We start from the raw sequence: 13,991 nt of genomic DNA on the forward strand, positions 1-13,991 counted from the left end.
GTCTGTGCTTTATTATCATGTGCTGCTAACCTTGGGTGGAACCTCCAGCAATTAGATGAGTAAAATGCCTTTCTAAATGGCAATTTGGAAGAAGTCAATATGGGCATTCCCCCAGATCTTGCGTCATCATCAACTGCTAGGAAAGTATGCATGTTATAGAAATCTCTCTACGGTCTAAAGCAGTCTCCACGAGCCTGGTTTGGTTGGTTCGTCAGGACTGAAGAAATTTGGTTACAAACAAAGTCAGGCCAACCATACCTTATTTGTCAGACATGAAGGTAGTAAGGTTACTGCTCTCATAGCGAATGTTGAGGATATAGGGGTGCCGATTAATGAGGATGCTGAAATTTCCAAAGTGAAAGCATAATGAGCAAATGAATTTGAAATAAAGGATTTGGGACCACTCAGATGCTTCCTAGGAATAGAAGTTTCTCGCTCTGACAAGGGCATCTTTATCTCCCAGAGGAAGTATGTCTTAGACCTTCTTAATGAGACTGGTATGGTTGGATGTAAACCAGCAGACTCCCCTATAGAGGTCAACCATCATCTAGTAGCAATGGTGGTGAACCAATTGATAGAGAAAGTGATTAGACTTGTTGCCAGATTGATATATCTTTCCCACACCCAGCCTGCCATTGCATATGTTGTACGGATTATCAGTTGGTTCCTTCATGATCCACAAGCTACTCATCTCGAGACATATATCAGATCCTGAGATACTTAAAAATCTGCTCCTCGAAAGGGAATCTCATTCTCCAATAATGGCAACCTCAGACTCGAAGCCTTCACAGATGTTGATTGGGCTGGCCCAGTTGATGATCGACGTTTGACTTCAGGATATTGCACATTCCTTGGAGGTAATCTGGTTACTTGGAGAAGTAAGAAGCAGTCAGTGGTTTCTAGATCCAATATCGAGGCAGAATACCAGGCAGTGGTACAAAGTGTCTATGAGCTTGTATGGCTCAAGGTATTGCTCAATGATCTTGGGATAACTACTAATGAACCTATGCATCCTTACTAGTGACAATAAGGCTAGGCCACCATCAATATAGCTCATAACCCAATACAGCATGACCGGACGAAGCATATTGAGATCGACAGGCATTTCATCAAGGAGAAGCTTGAGCAAGGCTCCATTTGCATTCCTTTTGTCACCTCAGAGAATCAATTAGCAGATGTGTTTACAAAGGGTTTACGTTGTAAAGTTTCTCATCCTATCATATGCAAATTGGGCATGTGTGATATATATGCACCAACTTGAGGGGGAGTGCTGAAGTGTCTAGATTCAATGAATGTGTCTTGATACATTGTGCACATGTTCCACATGTTAAGATAAGGATTGTGACTCATCCTTACCTAGCATCCCATAATTGTAAGCTCTTCCCCCCATCTATAAATAAAGGTGGCCTCTGTCATTCTACATTCTAGTTCTCAACTGGGTACTTTGGGTAATGGGATACATTATGTTGTATTGTTCTTTTACCTTTCTACCTCTTTTAGCTACCTTACATCAGCTTGAGGGGTAAGGTATGTAATTTTTCTTTTATTACTGGCTAAGTGAATCAATATAGGAGAAGAGTAGGGTAATACTCTCCCACATTTTCTACCGCCACTTCTCTTCCCTTCTTCTCCTTCTCCTTCTTCCTCTCCCAATTATCTGGACCATTTTGCTTTAATATTTCAGACATTGTTGGGGGAAAGAAAATATTAGGACTGCACCAGTGAATATTTAATCTAGGTCCCTGTCTGATCACTGATGTATGGTCTTCATCAACCATATCATTCCTCAAGCTCTACCATGTGGTCATTTAAGCTTTATAACATGCTAATACAAGTCATTAATAACTTGTTGCACGTTCTTGCCATTCTAAGCGAATCATTCAACTCTTTAAATTCCTACCTAGAAAAATGTTTTGCCAAAATATTTTTAAAATCAAGTAAATCATCCAAGGGGAGAAATTTGAGACCAGGCCCATACAATTGGTGGCATAATAATCAGATGGGCGAGATCAAACATAGCTTGGTGTATCTGGATGAATGCTAATTGCCACCTACTTAACATAATAGTTAAAAGGACTTGAATTCAGCAGGACATAACCAAGTAAGAAAAAGAGGCAATCTAGTGTCATCATCAGTTGTGTAAACTGCAGCAGTTAGATTCAGTTGGCTTGTCATTAATCTATGTTGTTAAATTTCTACAGGCAATCCTATGCAAAGATTTCTATGGTAGCCTAGGCAGTCACACCTACTTTCAGTTACACACGTATGATAACTGCGTAATGAGGTGGGAAAAAGGGGAAAACTTTGGCCCAAAAATGCAATATGACATGTAAATACAAGTATATAAGTTGAATTTGCAGGTTAATATGCATCAACATTTCCTGCTATACAAAATTATAAGAAGCCACCCAGTAAAACCTCACTTGTAACCTGGTCACTTCGGCGTATGCCTAGGGGCCCATGCCACTTCTTAGATATACCATGAATTGGCTGGGGTTGCCCAGTCATCTAGGCCACACCAAGGTGACAAATAGACAACATTGAAAATAGTGAAATCAACAGTCTCTTCCCACCTCCCCTCCCCCCAAAAAATAAAAAAAGTGAAAAAGAAAGAAAGGAGCTACGTGTATTACCTTTCAAAAATATTAGGTGAATCCACATCACAGTCGTAGTTCACAAAAATGTCAATGATGATCTGTGAATCCTGAGAGATCCTCTCTAGCAAATTGAGAACCGTCATTTTCTGCATAAAACTAGGCTGGAGCACATTTTCAAGCACTCTGAGGATAAGCATGGGAAAGAAAATCCCAATTTCTGATTTTAATCCTGATCTGAACTTTGATAACAAGCATGTGAAGATAGAACACAGGAGCTGGAAAACCGTCATAACAGACAATGCACTATTCTTCAGCAATGATAGGCAGAGATACTGCTTGATAGCACTGAGAAACCTGTGTCCAGGACAAGGAAATGTCAGATTAGATTATTCTTCAAGGTTTTTTTTTTTTTTTTTTTTTTTTTTTTTTGGGGGGGTGGGTGTACATTATAAAAAGGGTGGGAACAATATGTAATCACTCAAGCAGAAAAAAAAATGGAACACAATGATGTAGATCATAGGTAAATGTGTAGCCGCAGGAACAAGGCCCCAAAACCAGCCCAGTGAATTGTGGGCTTCAACTGCTGTGGGAGGCAGCCTGGTCTGATGATGTGGCCTGGTTCTTGGTTGGTTCAATGGACCAGATTTCTAATTTTGAGGGGCATATCATAAGGAATGAGCAAAAACCTGTCTAGGTTCATCCCCCCATCGTCTAGCAGAATTACAGTGGATTTACTTCCAGAATTAAAGAGGAGATCGATCAGCTATTTAAGGAGATATTTTCTATCCTATTTCCTATTATATCGAGAAGTTATCACATTATGAGATATTGTTCAGCTCTATTGGGAGGAAATTCGGTGATCAACAGGGTCCCACAGCTAGCTAGCAAGTGAATGCAAATTGAAGACTCAATTACCAATAAGTGGAGAACTCTTACAGCTGTTTTAGTCTTTTAGATAGGTTTTTAATTAGGTTATTCTTCAGTTATTTGATGTAATTATAGTTAGAGATAATTTAGGATTATTTTCTTCAATTATCTACCCAGATTTGGTGGGGCCATGACAGCTTGCGTGGAGTACTTTGAATCCAAGAAGGTTGCTGCCTTACGTGGGGTTTTAGAAGTTTATCATTGTAGTTATTTTCTAGATTAGGAATAGGGGTTTTATTTCAATTGGATTTTTGTTTTAAGACCTAGGATGTAATTAATTCGAATTATAAATAAAGGAATAGGCTGATAACCAGCCAAGTAGAGTTTGAGAAAAAAAAGAATGAGCTTGGTTAACGCCATTAATGGCTGCGAGAGGCCATGGGTGAGTGGCCCGGGAGAGTGGGATACTCGATCCAATCCTATTCTTCTTCTCTGTTTTCTATTTCTTCTTTGTTTCTATTTCAATCGATTTCGTTGTGTGATCTGCTACAAGTCATCAATTGTTGCCCAGTTTTGAAGACCAAACCAGCATAAACTTTGTTCAAGAAGATCCTGCCTGGGGCTAGGTCCTTCGTGATCCAGCCTTACATTATTTGGTATCAGAGCCATAAAAGGATGGCAGACGGAAATTTTCCACCGAAGACAGATTCGACATCTCTACCAAACTTGAGGATTATTTCAAGATGGAGAGAATTGATGTAGATCACAGGTCCATGTGTAGCCGCAGGAACATTGTTGTACCAATTCTGGTCTGGTGTCTTGTGTGTTGAGAACATTGTTGAGAGTCCTAGGGTTACTTATTCTGTCATTGGTTTACTGTTATAATGTTCTGTTATTTAGGTGCATGCTGTAATCTGTGGGAACTACACTACCGCGGTATTATTGTGAGCCTAGTGTCAAGTTCGCGATTGTATACTGGTCTTACATTACTACTTCCACCCTCCTTAAAGCTCCGTTTACTTCATGCACCCTAATTTTCCGTATATATCTACAATATGTGGTGTCTAGACGGGTAATGCAGCCTTCTGGTAGAGTATTACTCGAAATATCTTCATTTAGTAAGCTGTAGAAATAATCTTTACATCTCTCATTATTGTCCCCATCCCTTATTATTACCAAGGAACTAAAACTTAGAACTCGACCAGGTTTCGACCTTTGAAAAACCAAGCTGACTCGAGATCTCGGTCGAGTTGGTGTATTTTTTTTTCAACTCGAAGGCTGGTTTCGGTGGGTTTTAGACCTAGTTTGGGTCTGCAATTTCGCACTCAGTCTATTTTAGGCCGTTTAAACACAATGGGACTATCAGATTTTGCAAAAACAAAGTCCAAATAGGAGTTTCACTTCAGACCCTAGGTTGGTAGGCGACGACGTTCTAAAATACCCTACTCTACACATAATTTAGTAATAGAAAGCAATCAAAGCACTCAATTAATGTAAAATAACTTAAATAAGCATTAGAAATGTTAAAGTGTCCAATACATCAATCTGTTTAACAATGTTACATCTATCATCCCATAAAATGTGATTGAATCACGCATTCAGTCCTAACTTGTGCCACATAGTCTTCCCATGTCATACTGTTGCTGTAGTATTGTACATAATTTGCCGCAGCACTCATATAAGAGTTGTCATTAGCATATGCCAAGTCCCCTATCCTAGGGTATAGAAGAGGCAGTTGCCATAAGGCGTGAGATCCACTGCTACTGCCATATTGAGGCATGTATGGGTGTGGCTGGTTTGGGACTGGGAATATGGGCCCAAAACTTGACCCAATGCTTTGATTGTCGAACTCAAAATTGATGTAAAGAACCACAAATCATGCACCAATCTTGTTGTGGTGTAGCTGAATGATGCCGGCAGCAGCTTCTACGACAAAATCCAGCTCAAAAATGGTGAAAAACCAGTGGCAGCAGCAGTGAAACAGCCTCTCGGTCAAGATAGCTCGAGATTTGGAAGTTTTATAAGGTGAGTTGGGTCGAGATCTAGGTCGACCCGAGATCTCGACGAGATATTGCACTTTTTGTTTCAGATGGGATCTCATCTCGATCCTAGGAACAACCGAGATCTCACGAGAGTTAGTTTCATGATTATTACTTGGCGATCTTCACTTTTCATACATCTAACGTTCAAAATCTCTACTCTTCCTTTCCATCATTTTAGTTATCTTATAGATACCCTTCCTTTGTGCTCAGTTTGTTATAAAGATCTTCATATTCTTTTCGCCTTTGCTTTTTCCACAATCTTCTTAGCTTCATTTCTGGCAAATTTATACCTATTTAGATCCTCTACATCCATAGTCTTTTGAGAAGTCTTAAATCTAACTCTCTTAGCCTTATTGACTGCTTGAACCTCATCATCCCACCACCAAGTTTCCCTAGAGGAATGACGCTTTTCATTCAATTTGTTTAGCACATCTTTAGTAACCTTCTTAATAAAAGCAGCCATCTCATTCCACATCGTATTAGCGTCTCCATCAAAGTCTCACCTTCCTCGTTTGACCAAATTATCAATAAATTATTTCAAGATATCTCTTTTAAGCTCCACCGCCTTATCCTACGGCAAATAAGCTCTTCATTGTAATGAGACACATATCCATGACCACTAATCTATGTTGTGTGGTTAGGCTCTCCCCAGTATAAACTTAAAATCCTTACATAACAACCTATCAGACCTTCTACTTAGAAAGAAATCTATTTGGCTACAATGATGCCCACTTTTGAAGGTAATTAAATGCTCCTATTTTTTATGTGTTTACAACGGATAAATCATAAGCCACAACAAAATCTATAACTGATATCCCTTCCTCATTCCTGATTCCTCTCTCCAAATCCTCATATCCTCTATGATCTCCACCAACATGTCCATTCAGATCACCCCTTTAATAATATTTTCTCCTAGACTAAAACCTTGCACTAATACATCCATTTGTTACCAAAAATTGTAACTTACTACTTTCATCCAATCCTACTTAGGGTGCGTAAGAGCTAATTATATTGACAACCTCTTCCTCCAACACAAGCTTGATGGATATAATCATATCACCAAATCTTTTAACATCCACCACATCATTTTTAAATCCTTAATCACTACTATGCCCACTCCACTTCTATTACCTTTTATCCCACGTATACCAAACTCTCTTAAACCCAACTAATAGGCAGATCATCATAGTTCTGGGTGGAAGAAACCTCCTGAAATTGTTTTAGGCGGAAATTCATAACTCATAGTTTCAAAGTATAACTCTTGATTCAGTGTAATTTCTAGCAAGTAACTTTCATGTAGGACAACCTTGAGGGTATGATTCAAACCCCCAGTTTTGAATCTGATTGGTGAAGAATCAAGAGAGATCACTGTCTCTTTTGCTAGATCCAACGTTACGCAAGGAAACGGTAACGATAACAGGATAAAAATTAAAAGCAAGGACGAAGAAAAAAGGAAAAAGGAGATAAGAAGGGAAGCTAAAAGTTTACCTTAGAAGGGAGATTCAGATTCGCAGGGAAGGAGAGAAAGAGAGAAGATGAAAGGGATGAGAGAAGAAGGGACGGCATACAAATGCAGGCTACGCAGGCACACTCTGAAACTCATTAATCCATAATCAACTAGTAATTATGTTGGTTACATCCATATAAATAAGAAAGACTCCAACAAAAATGGAAACTAACCCATTCTAGAAAACTAAAAATAAAATATGAAACTTAAAACAAGCATGTAGCTATTGCCCCAAAAATAAAAAGATTAGAATATTATTCCCAAATTAAAGCCTAGTTATTCTACTGGACCCAAAACCAACTTGGACCTGGTTCTGTCTGGGCCTCCAACTGGGTTCGACCCAGTCCACAAAAGCAATACTGCACCATAGATAAATAAAAGAATTGTAGATGGTAAGACTGACAGTTGACGATCAAAGACATTGATGGGTGGCATTATTAACCTGTCCTTCCACCATTCTCGTGGTTTGCACCAAGACGCAGTGTACCACCATTCATACTCAAGCTTGAAGAATGACTAACAAAGTTGAACATAAGTTCTTTTTACATATCAACAGCATAGTTGTCATGGCAACACGTAGGTGTCCAGCCGCTTTGGTTGCCTTAGTAACCTACATGGGCACCTTGGTCGGCTTGTTGGTGTTGCCTTGCGTCCAACATCAACTCTAATATCATTCCTTACTCAATCTTTCCTAATTTTGCCACACATCCATCTCACCATCCTCATAGCTACACTGAATTTATCTATATGATGCTTCATAACTGCCCAACATTCCGCACCATACATCATAGCCACCGGTCGTATGACACTATGACTATCCAATAAATTTTCCTTTAAGTTTTAAAGGAATACGTCGATGACACAACAATCCGGACGCCCCTCTCTATTTCATCCATCCTATTTTACTTCTCTGTGAAACATCATTCACTATATCACCTTCTTCATTTATGATTGAGCCCAGATATCTAAAATAATCACGTTGCGAATCTCCTCTCATCAATAATAACCACCTCATTATCCATCCTAGTGTAACTGTTACACACCAAATTTTCGTTCTACAAATCTTAAAACCTTTTGATTCCAAGGGAAACCTTCATAACTCCTACTTGGCGTTAATCCATGCTTTTTATCTCATTCACCAAAACAATATCATCAGCGAAAAGCACACAACAAGGAACCTGATCTTGAATGTCTCTGGGTAAATCATCTATGATAAGCGCAAACAAATAAGGTCTTAACGCTGATCCTTGATATAACAAAATTGTAACTGGGAATTCACAGTCTTTAACTATGTTCACATATTTACTTGAAACGTTTCTTTTCTCTAGTACTTGCTTGATTAACTCTCTAGACTGTCATAACTTTTCAAAGGTCAATAAAGATCATATGGAGATCCTTCTTACAATCTCTAAATATTTCTATGAGTCTCCTAAATAAGTAAATAGCTTTTGTCGTGGATCTTCCTGGCATAAAACCAAATTGGTTCTCCGTTATAGTAATTTCTTATCTTAAACGACTTTCAATAACTCACTCCCATACTTCCATGGTATGACTCATTAGTTTTATGCCTTTATAATTATTGTAGCTTTGAATATCACCTTTATTTTTATAAATCGGAACCTCAATGCTTCTCCTCCATTCATCTGACATTTTCCTTGTGCTCATAATCTTGTTAATTAGCTTGATTAGGCAAGATAAACCACGGATTCCTAAGCTCTTCCATACTTATATTGGGACCCTATTTGGGCCAGGTGGCTTGCCTTTTCTTAAAGCTTCTTTTACTTCAGACACCCTAATTTTGTGTATATATCTACGACATGTGGTATCTAGATGAGTAATGCAGTCTTCCTATACACTATTATTCGAAATGTCTCCATTTAATAGGCTGTGAAAATACTCTTTTCATCTCTCATTTACAACTCTGCCATTTTCACTTTTAATACATCTAACATGGTCGAAATCTCTACTCTTCATGTCTCTCATTCTAGCTATCTTATAATAGCATTTTCTCCTTCCTTTGTGTTCAGATTGTTATAAAGATCTTCATATTTATTCGCCCTTACTTTTCCCACAATCTTCTTAGCATCATTTCTGGCAAATTTATACCTTTTTAGATCTTCTACCTCCTTAGTCCTTTGCCATGTCTTAAAACTAATTTTCTTACTCTTAATGGTTGCTTGAACCTCATCATCCCACCAACAAGTCTCCCTAGAGGCATAACGTTTTCCTTTCAATTCCCTTAGGACCTCTTTAACCTTAATACAAATTGTAATTTCATTCCACATCGTATTAGTGTCTCCCTCAAAGTCCCACTTGTTTGACAACTTTATCAATAAAAGAATTTAAGGAATCTCCTTTTAAGTTCCCCCACATTATCTTAGGGCAAGTAAGCTCACCTTTCTTATGATTTGGCATAATGAAACACATATCCATGACCACTATTCTATGTAGTGTGGTTAAGCTCTCCCCCAATATAACTTTACAATCCTTCCATACCAACCTATCGGACCTTCTAGTTAGAAAGAAATCTATTTGGCTACAATGATGCCCACTTTTGAAGGTAAGTAGATGCTCCTCTCTTTTTTCAAAGTATGTGTTTGCAAGGATAAATCATAAGCCACAATAAAATCTAAAACTGATGCCCCCTCCTCATTCCTCTCTCCAAAACCATATCCTCCATGTACACCTTCATAACCTCTACAATCTCTCCTAAAATGTCCATTTAGATCACCCCCTATAATAATCTTTTCTCTTTAATTAAAACCTTGCACCAATCCATCCATGTGTTCCCAAAATTTGAACTTACTACTTTCGTAGTTTCATGTGATCCTACTTGGGATGCATAAGCGCTAATTATATTGACAACCTCTTTCTCCAACACAAGCTTGATGGATATAATCCTATCACCAAATATTTTAACATCCACCACATCATTCTTTAAATCTTTATTACTATTATGCCCACTCCACTTCTATTATTTTTATCCCCTACATAACAACTCTCTTGAACCCAACTAATAGGCAAATCATCATAGTTCTGGGGGAAGAGGGGAACCAGACAGAAGTTCATGACTTAGTTAGAGTTTCAATGTGTAACTCTTGATTCAAGCGTAATTTCTAGCAGGTAACTTTCACGTAGGACCACCTTGAGGGAATGATTCAAACCCCCAGGTTTTGAATCTGATTAATGAAGAATCAAGAAAGATCGATGTTGCTCTTCATTGGACCCAAGGTTACGCCAGAACAGGGTAACAACAACAGAACAACAATGAAAAGCAAAGACAAAAGCGTAACATCGAAAAAGGAGATAAGAAGGGAAGCTAACTGCTTACCTAAGAGGGGAGATTCAAATTCGCAAGGAAGGAGAGAAAGAGAGAAGATAAGAGGGACGGAGAGAGAGGGTCGGGCGCACAAACACAAGCCACGCAAGCTCACTCAATGAAACCCAATAATCCATATTCAATCAACTAGTAATTATGTTGGTTACATCCATATAAATAAGAAAGACACCAACAAAAAAATGGAAATTAACTCATTCTAGGAAACTTGAAACAACTACATCGCTATTACTCCAAAAATAAGAAGATTAAAATATTATTCCCAAATAAAAGCCTAGATATTCTACTGGACCCGGTTCTATCTGGGCTTCCAATCTAGTTCGACCCAGCTCACAGAAGCGATACTGCACCATAGGTAAATGAAAGAATTGTAGATGGTAACACTGAAAGTTGACAATCAAAGACAATGATTGGTGGCATATTTACCTGTCCTTCCACCATTCTCGTGGTTTGCACCAAGACGCAATGTACCACCATTCATATTCATGCTTGAAGAATGACTAGCAGCATTGAACATAGGTTCTTTTACATATCAACAGCATAGTTGTCAAGGCGATGCCTAGGCGTCCAGCCACCTTGGTCGCCTTAGTAGCTTACAGGGGCACCCTTGGTCACCTTAGTAGCCTACACGGGCACCTTGGTTGCCTTGCGTCCAAGCCCCCTCCAACAACTTGGGTCACCTAGTCGCCGCGACAACTATGATCAATAAAGAATTACTAAATAATTGTTATTCTTTTGATTTGCTGCTGTTTCCTAAACAGATGATAGAAATTCTCACCAACCGGATTTGATCATCCATTATTTTGCTAGAAAAAAGAAAGAATATTCTAGGATGTGTTACAAAACCAAAAGAACCATAACTCACAATCTATCATGGAAGAAGAACTCAATCGAAACCTGTCGAAACCACCAAGTTAACTCGGTTTCGCAGGTTTCCGAGACGAGTTGAAGGGTATTTTAAAAACTCCGGGGCTTCGACTGAAATTCGATGGTTTCGATCGGTTTCGACCGAATGTTGGTAATTTCGCAAATTTCGACACTTATGCCCATCGAAACTTGGGGAAGCTTGGCTCGAAACCAGTATAGATACTTAAGTATGCCAGTAACCAGGCCAAAAACCAGAACATACACTTATTTATGCCTAATATCATTTTTGAATTTGTATTTGTAAAGTAAATGTTTTTGTATTTGTATTTCATTTGTTTTGTATTTGTATTTCATTCACTTAAGATATTATTCATAAATTAGCAAATACCCCGCTATTTGAATCCAATAAAAATAGTTAAAAAAATCAAATTCTAAAAGGAAAAAAAGTCAACCTCCCAGTTCAATAACAAAAACTAGATTTTCGGTACTAGGTGCAATTTTCAACTTTCTAAAGCTGGGGTTTTTCTCAAATCTAAAAATTCCATAAATTTTAATATGGTAAAACATTGTTAAAACCCAAAAGTGCGGTAAAATATTCATTTGTTTTGATATCCAAAAAAATATTTTCATTTCCAAAAAAATATTTTCATTCAGAGCGATTTTGACAGCATTTGTGCACACCAAATTAAGTTTGATTGGTACATAACTCCTTCAATATAGACCAGATTTAAGCAATCTTGGACTTGTTGGAAAGCTGTCAAAACAAAGCTTTCTAACAAATCCAAGATTGCTTAAATCTGATTTATATTGAAGGTGTTATGTTCCGGTCAAACCTTATTCGATACCATGTCCAAGAACAATATACAGTATCAAACTTGGATCAAAACCACAAGTATTATTTTTAGTGTTCTTTATGTGAAACGAATGCATGGATTTGATTTAAAATGTCAAAAATATGCAGCACAACAAGAATCAGGGCAAAAAAAACAACTTTTGGGCCTTGAAACCAAGGTTCGAGTTAGCCTGGAGAAAGTTGCAGATTTCGACCAAGACATGGTCAAAACCGAGACGAACTCGGTTCCTGGCTGATTGAAACCCAAGTTTTAGAACCTTGCTCACAATAACTACCTGAGAAATCTAATTATATTTCCCTATTTGAAATACATAATGTTAGTGCCAGGTGAAGCAACATCTAATAACAGAAAGCCCAAAAGTTACTAAATAGCATAAGAACACTTGCCTCTCGTCTGTTCCCCAAAATGAACTGGCATGATCCATTGCAAACTTTAGCAGCTCCAGGGACAAAATTTTTCCCCTCAAGAGAACTTGGTCCTCGGGATTCTCTTGGGTTGACAACTTCATCGAGAACTTGCACAAGTTTTTAAACAGAAGATATCCATCTTCTCGAATCTTACTGCCACTACTGGATCTTCCCCGATCTACCGACTCTCCATCACCCAGTTCACCTTTTCCCTCCTCGGAGGGCACTGAAACATGACCATTTCGCGATTCAAGCGATTCAGAGGAGTACAGTTTCAAATTTGAGACCCCTTGGCTACTTTCAACGATGTCGTCAATGAAGTTCTGAACAAATTGAACTAAACTCCAATCGTTCAAGCTCTTATCGGACACCTCCAATAATTCACCAACGGTAACAGAACGAACCTTAACCTCCATCGAATCTTCCTCGACCCTGGCATAAACGATCATCAAAATCTGCGCGAGAACTACCTTGGCACAGATCTGGTTAATGCTGTTCATGCTACCAACATACACATTGTAGCAGGTCTTAACAATCTGAATGAAACAATCGCCCCGAATCAACACGCACGGAGTCCGGACAGCAGAACCCAAGACCCTGAGCACCGCAAGCTCGATCCCATCTTCACCGAGACCGGCACAATTGCAAATGGAATCGATCAACCGGTTTAAAACGGAGCGTCTATCATCACCCTCGAGGCGATCGATCTCACCGCAGATCATGCCTTGGGAGAACAGTTTAATAGCGCATTCCAGAGCAGGTTCGATGACCTTGACGGTGGCCGACTCAACAGCAAGGATTAAGGGCTGGAGAACGAATTCAGCGTCTGTAACAACGAACCCAAATATGGGCGTGTCAGGTATTGGATCAGGAGAATCTTTGAGGGTCTCAAGTTTGTCGAGTGCCGATTTGCAGGCAGCAACTAGTTGGGTATGCTTTCGCCAGGCCACATTCTTAATAATCTTATCCAACGAGGGTCCGAGAATGCGACCAGCGCGGGAGGTGCCGCCTAAGGCCTGCGAAGAGGACATGGTAGAGATATCGAATTCAGATAATGGATAGGGTTTCAGAACTGTTGTCGGTTCACCTGGTCAGAGAGGAAAGAGCAGCCATGCAAACCAATAGAAGGATCAGGCGATTGGGGCCTAAGCTCTCTCTCTCTCACTCTGGGTCGAGTTGCATGCCAACGTAACCGTATTAAAATTGCATAGAAAAAGGGAGAAGAAGCCTCTCCATCTGTCTTCTGACCTCGTCGTCCTCGCAGATGGGGCTTTCGTTGCCTGATGCCCTGAACAAATTATACAAAAATGGGATATATTTATATTTAAGGAATTTTTCCTCCATCTTCCTTACAATTAACTATGGGAAAGTCTTGGTCTTTTTTTAGAAAATATATTTTCTATACATTTTTCTTTCATTTTCTCCACCAATATCAATAAATAATTCTTCGTCTTTGATTGTTGTTCTAACTTGTAATGTGAAAAATCTGTAACTTTATTTTTTTATTTTCTAA

The 13,991-nt window shown here is 38.8% G+C and overlaps 1 protein-coding gene across 2 annotated transcripts in view; it reads right to left on the reverse strand.

Annotated features, from left to right (window-relative positions):
• LOC122657802 (brefeldin A-inhibited guanine nucleotide-exchange protein 1-like) overlaps positions 1-13,773 on the reverse strand; it is a 47,297-nt gene extending 33,524 nt beyond the window's left edge. The window contains exons 1-2 of one of the 2 annotated variants that reach the window (XM_043852594.1): positions 12,458-13,773; positions 2,634-2,951 (exon numbers count right to left, since the gene is read on the reverse strand). In XM_043852594.1, the coding sequence (XP_043708529.1) occupies positions 2,634-2,951; positions 12,458-13,509 (1,370 nt within the window). In that variant the 5' untranslated portion in view covers positions 13,510-13,773. Of the gene's footprint in view, positions 1-2,633; positions 2,952-12,457 lie in introns of those variants that run through there. The other variant, XM_043852595.1, reaches the window with a different exon arrangement.
• Positions 13,774-13,991: the final 218 nt, after the last annotated feature.

This window comes from Telopea speciosissima, chromosome 4, assembly GCF_018873765.1.
Source record: "Telopea speciosissima isolate NSW1024214 ecotype Mountain lineage chromosome 4, Tspe_v1, whole genome shotgun sequence".
Lineage (NCBI taxonomy): Eukaryota > Viridiplantae > Streptophyta > Magnoliopsida > Proteales > Proteaceae > Telopea > Telopea speciosissima.